Raw genomic sequence first — 5573 nt, forward strand, 5'->3', positions numbered from 1 at the left:
AGAAGGATCCCTACCCCTCACTCGGAGACTACATAGTATAGGCCCGATGGAACTAAGAAAGTGAAGGGATCCAAGGCCGGAGAGAATGATCTCAAGGAAGGATTTGATGCCATCTTCACGGCGAGGAAAGAGTATGCCGAAGAAAAAAGATTGTTAAAGCTGAAAGAAATGGATGAGGAGTGAAGCCGAGCGGCGGAGGGCGGCGGCCAAGGAGAAGAGGACGGTGGCCGAGGAGAAGAGGACGGCGGCGGAGGAGAGGTTGGCGGCAGCCAAGGAGAGAAAGGTTGAACTTGAGAAGAGAAAGGCGGTGGCCAAGGAGATGAAGATGGTTGAGGAGAAGTCACTCAAGTTTATGTTCATGGACACATCTACTCTTGATCCCAAGGCAAAGGTGTATGTCAAACTTTGTCGCGATGAAATGCTCATGAAGAAGCAAATGCTCATGAGAAGCATGATGGGAGGAGGAATGGGAGGTCCCATGGGCGGAGGAATGGGAGGTGGAATGGGCGGTACATGAACATGATGGGAGTAGCCATGAATGGTGCATGGAAACATGGGAGGTGGCTTTGGTGGCAACATGGATGGTGGCTTAGGCGGCAACATGAGCGGCATGGGAGGTGGCTTCGGCGGCAATATGAGCGGCATGGGAGGTGGGTTTTGCGACAACATGATGAGTGGCATGGGAGGTGGCTTCGGCGGCAACATGATGAGTGGCATGGGAGGTGGCAAAGAAGGTGCTTCTAGTGGAGTTCGCAACAACGAGACTTCAACGCATGAAAACGTCGACAAAGAAGCCATTGATAATAATGATCATACCACCGTCCACAATGGCACTAGTGACAACGGAGAGTACAAAAATTGAGTGATGTTTTATGTGCAGTTTAATTTGTCGGACCAAGAACTTTGTTTGAGACAATTAACTTTTGCTTATAGGATTTGAAATTTTGGTTGATGGTGCACTTTTGTTGTTAGAAGTATGAAATTCCAATGTGCGAATGCGAATGTACAACGGCTGTACACAGCCGCGTGGCCGGCGGCCGGCGGTTTCACATCTCTAGTATGCATCTTTTAGTGGAGTTGCTCTTTTACATCTTCAATATGCATCATCTGTTGGAGTTGCCTTTTTTGCACAGATGCAATAAGCACTTTTTAAAGGTGTAAATTTTTACATCCTCAGATTTGCATCTTCTATTGAAGATGCTCTAAAGCACATGTGTTTCTGAAAGTGATTGTTTGGAGGTATGCAACCAATGAAATTTGCGCAAGAGCTATTAAATTTTACAAGTGTTAAAGCTCTTTGTAGAGACTGCATGAGTGGCATCAAAATTTATCTGGTTCAGTCCATTGTGTTCCGGACTTCTGATTTTGCTGTCAACTCATAGCATCAACCAGTCTTCGACAGGAACACTTGCGTTTTCAACTCTTGCCACAATTGCATTTTGCATTTTGAATGAATCAAGGTGACAGCAGCTTCTGCATGCCTTTTGAATGAATCAAATATAATTTAGTATTTTCTAGGGGTTCACATTGATAAAAAATTACACACATCCTCAACTGCACCTTTACTCAGTTTCCAGTTTTAACCAAAACTAACAAAAGAACCCCGTTTTATAAAAAACTAGCATACGAAAACAAAAGCCAGCCTATGTAGATGACTAATTTCTAGGTCTCCTCCTGGTCATCTCCTGTGGCTGCCTCTGATGCAGCTATGGCCATCAAATCATCAAACTTGTCAGTCTTCCACAGCCCTATCTCAATCTGTGCAAAATGTTGAGCGTGACTATTTTCCAGATAAGAACATCCGGGTAAAATGAACAACATTTGAATGATATCCTTCTAAAGAGAACACTTTGACAATATCACAATTAGGATTAGTCTGAACAAACCTTAGCCTTTTGGATTGGCTGCCCTCTCATCTCATCCTTGATTTCCAAGGTAGATGTCCTAATCTCTGCACATACTATTCTTGGTTAGAGAAAGTTTGTACCATAAAAAGCAGGCTCTCAATATAATGCTTTCAGGCATATATAAGTATAGTGTTTGTTTTCTGCAGGAACAGGCATAATTTTGTAATGTGGGGCAATGAAAAAGGTTCTTGTCTTGACAGCGAAGCCATTGTTTTTCAAAATCTCTGCCATGGTCACAACCGTCGCTATGGCTGTAAGCATATTAAGTAGATATGTTCCCCAATGATCTAAAACCACAGTACTGCCCAACTGCTGAAAATTTTGATGGCAAAATCAGGTATAGGACTTGACATTGTGTGGAATAGTATACAGGAGGATCCCAAATGCACATAAATTTTCCCCCCTTTGCCTTCAGGCTGTTACAATGTGTGAATAGTAAACAGGATGATCCCAAATGCACACAGATTTCCCCTTTGCCTTCAGGCTAAAAAGAACAGCCAAAAAATTGTTCATGGTTCAACATGTCTCATGCAAAATATATACTACTCCCTCCGTCCCATAATGTAAGGCGTTTTTTGACACCAAATATAAGTCCTTTTTAGAGATTCCACTATATACTAGTCCCTCTGTAAACTAATATAAGAGCATTTAAATCACTACTTTAGTGATCTAAACGATCTTATATTAATTTACAGAGGGAGTACATATGAAGCAAAATGAGTGAACATATATATATACTCTAAAAGGTGTCTATATACATCCAAATGTAGTCTTTATAGTGGAATTCTAAAAAGGACTTATATTTAGGGACAGGGGGAATGTGAAGACGGTACCTTCTCTTTCCTCTTTAAGCCTTAAACTAGTGGTTTTGAAATTTAAAGAGTCAACACAAATCATGCGGCAATTGCAGACATGTTTGACATTATGCCAGGAGGAGTAAGTAACGTACCGTAACGTACCCATGCCGAGACCGGAGAGCTCCACTTCCCTGTACTGCATGTACCTCTGCGTCAACAAATACCTTGGCCGGGTTGACGTAGAAGAAGGACACCTGAATACGGTTGCTGCTCCCGCCGCCGACGACGCCGGCCCTCGTCCTCTGTGCCTCCAACGCGTCGCCAGACATTGGTGATGCTGCTGGTAACAAAATCGAACAGTCTGACGGTTGCTCGTGTCACGGGCTGGAGTAGTCGAGGTTCATGGCTTCAGATTGGACCCGCTAAGCAGGGACTCCACCCTGCCCGTCATAAGTACAGATAGACAGCCCGTCATAATGACTAGTCCCTCCGTTCCTAAACACAAGTCTTTCTAGAGATTTCAACAAATGACTACATACAAAGCAAAATGAGTGAATCTACACTCTAAAATATGTCTATATACATCATATGTTGTATTTAAAATATCTATATACATCGTATGTTGCATTTAAAATGTCTAAAGACTTATATTTAGATTTAAGGACGAAGGGAGTAGTACAGATAGACAGCCCATCATAATGACTCAATATAGAGGAGAAATACATCTAGTAATATCGTGGATCTCTGCTGTTTTGTTTGGACGGCAGAGATATAGGGAGCATCTGAGCCTGAGCTCAAAAACGAATATCCGTTATAACATCCAATATATTATGAGACGGATGGAGTATTAATTAAAAAAGAGAAAGAATCAATCATGGAATTATTGAAAAGCAGGGGAGAAATAATCCCAACAAAATTATAAAACACATGTTCCACAAGCTTGCAATATTTCTACAAATTCAGTAATCTAGATCAAATTATAACTGCACGTCTTACAAGGAAGCGTACATTAATATTCATTGGTGTGTGTCATACCAGATGACACATTCCATACATAAATAACTATAAGATAGAACTTCAGTACACATTGCATCCATCTGGGCACTGCAACTACTGGTATGAAATCCGCACTTTAACTTTACCATGTTGGCATTCTGCACTGTCAGCACTGCAGATTATCTTTTCATACTCGTCACGGTAAAAAGTAATATAATCTCGAAAGGCAATGGTATGATCCTCATCATCATGATCACATTTAATTGGAACATGCAGGTTCAGTTTGAGTATCAAGAGAGGCTCCAAGTATATTGGAACAGCTGCACAATTCCGTGAGAGTGGTAGTTCACCACCATCAGTAACCACTGCTTTGTTTTCTTCCCCACGAGAAAAGAGCATGACACTCTCACCATCGTAGAGTTGGTGGTGTGCGGTGATTTCACCATAGACATAGTAGATGGTGCCAGGCTTAGTGGCATTACGACATACGAAATCAAAGTTGACGTACACATTGGCCTGTATAGCTGTGTGCAACGCCATGAAAGTCAAATCTATTTTGCGGCGCTGTTTAGTTGAGATGGTGTGGGTTATGACATTGTTGCAAACGTATGGGTCCACTGTGAATGAGAAATATCCAGAATCATGATCAGCGCCGCTGTTGTCCTCTAGGATTTTGATTTTAATCCAGAAGGTGTCCGTAAGGGCACCGCCTTCTGAGTGGAGCACCAAATTATGCTGCACATACAGTTCACTCGATAATAAAGATTCAAAAGCAATACAGGAAAAAAAAGTACAAAATAGTGCATACCTGTGAATCAACGATGTGATAAATCTGTTCTTTTTGTGAGGACCAGTAGTAGGCAGAAAAACCATCAGTGACAACAAATGTCCCCGTGAAGCTGAAGCGGGGACGCACAGTGAACAGCTCGACCCGGTACTGAGAAAATGAGTGGGCTACTTGTATGTTTTTACTGTCTCCATTATAAGAAATTCTATGACTCGGTGGTGGCAACTCCCTATCGATGCCATCATCGCTGCCGCTGTAGTACCCATCAGCCATGTCTTGGGGCCCATAGTCAAAGCCACTATCACGAATGTCATGGCACGCCTTCTTATCATCATCACCATCTACGCTGCTGCCAGCGTTGCCATCGCCGATGCCATGGTACACATCAGACTGTTTCTGGTTGTAGTCATAAGGAGATTCTTTTTCTGCCGTTCTTGTTTCCATTACCTTGATTGTTTCTCCTACTTCTCCAGTTCCTCTTGCACTTTCCCTTGCTGGTACCCAATTAACCCAATTAAGAAGTCCTCCAACAATATTCCGCGTCCAGTAATGAAAAATTCTAGCGGGCTCAGAGATGCAAGCCTGTTACAGGAGAGGATCTAAAGCTAAATACAATGAAAAAGGAAACATACTGATATAGCCGGACCAAACAATAATGCTTCCATCGATCTACATCAATCTCGTGAAAATTATTTGACCTTTGCTAGCAGAATCAAATTAAGGACAGGATATAGATGTTGTAATACCTGCAGATCGCAAAAGATGGCTCTCACATATGATCTTTCAGGCGGCTTTCCGGCGTCGACGCTCGGCGTCATCCTGCTCACGCCTTCGGCGGCGGCTAGAGGGTAATGCAACCCTAGGTCGACAAAGATTGCCGTCCTGATCGACTATTTATACATGAGATGCAAATAATCTGGCTCGTCCTGGGCCCATCTATTTCCGTTTCCTTTCTAGAGTCAGCCCAGGCCCATTGAACGTGATCTGGTGGTGATGTCCGAAGACCCCCGGACTCTCTGCGGATTTTCCGACTCTCTCGGTGGATCCTATATGACGCGCGTGACCGGCCAGGAGCTGCACCTTCGC

General features: G+C 43.0%; 1 protein-coding gene across 3 annotated transcripts; it reads right to left on the bottom strand.

Moving 5' to 3' along the window:
* Nucleotides 1-1451: 1451 nt before the first annotated feature.
* Nucleotides 1452-5357, bottom strand: LOC119325151. 3 transcript variants are annotated; one of them, XR_005157362.1, is made up of 5 exons: nucleotides 5234-5357; nucleotides 4509-5069; nucleotides 2857-3144; nucleotides 1887-1951; nucleotides 1452-1758 (listed from the first exon to the last, which is right to left on the bottom strand). XR_005157362.1 is itself a non-coding variant. In XM_037598901.1 (3 exons), the coding sequence occupies exons 1-3, from the start codon at nucleotides 5303-5305 to the stop codon at nucleotides 3815-3817; spliced, it is 1254 nt and encodes a 417-aa protein (XP_037454798.1). In that variant the 5' UTR covers nucleotides 5306-5357; the 3' UTR covers nucleotides 3556-3814. The 3 variants fall into 3 exon arrangements, 1 of the variants encoding a protein (XP_037454798.1); XR_005157363.1 differs by having other exon boundaries at nucleotides 2857-3199; XM_037598901.1 differs by lacking the exons at nucleotides 1452-1758; nucleotides 1887-1951; nucleotides 2857-3144 and adding an exon at nucleotides 3556-4435.
* Between the last annotated feature and the right edge of the window lie 216 nt (nucleotides 5358-5573).

Source organism: Triticum dicoccoides, chromosome 6B, assembly GCF_002162155.2.
Source record: "Triticum dicoccoides isolate Atlit2015 ecotype Zavitan chromosome 6B, WEW_v2.0, whole genome shotgun sequence".
Taxonomy (NCBI): domain Eukaryota; kingdom Viridiplantae; phylum Streptophyta; class Magnoliopsida; order Poales; family Poaceae; genus Triticum; species Triticum dicoccoides.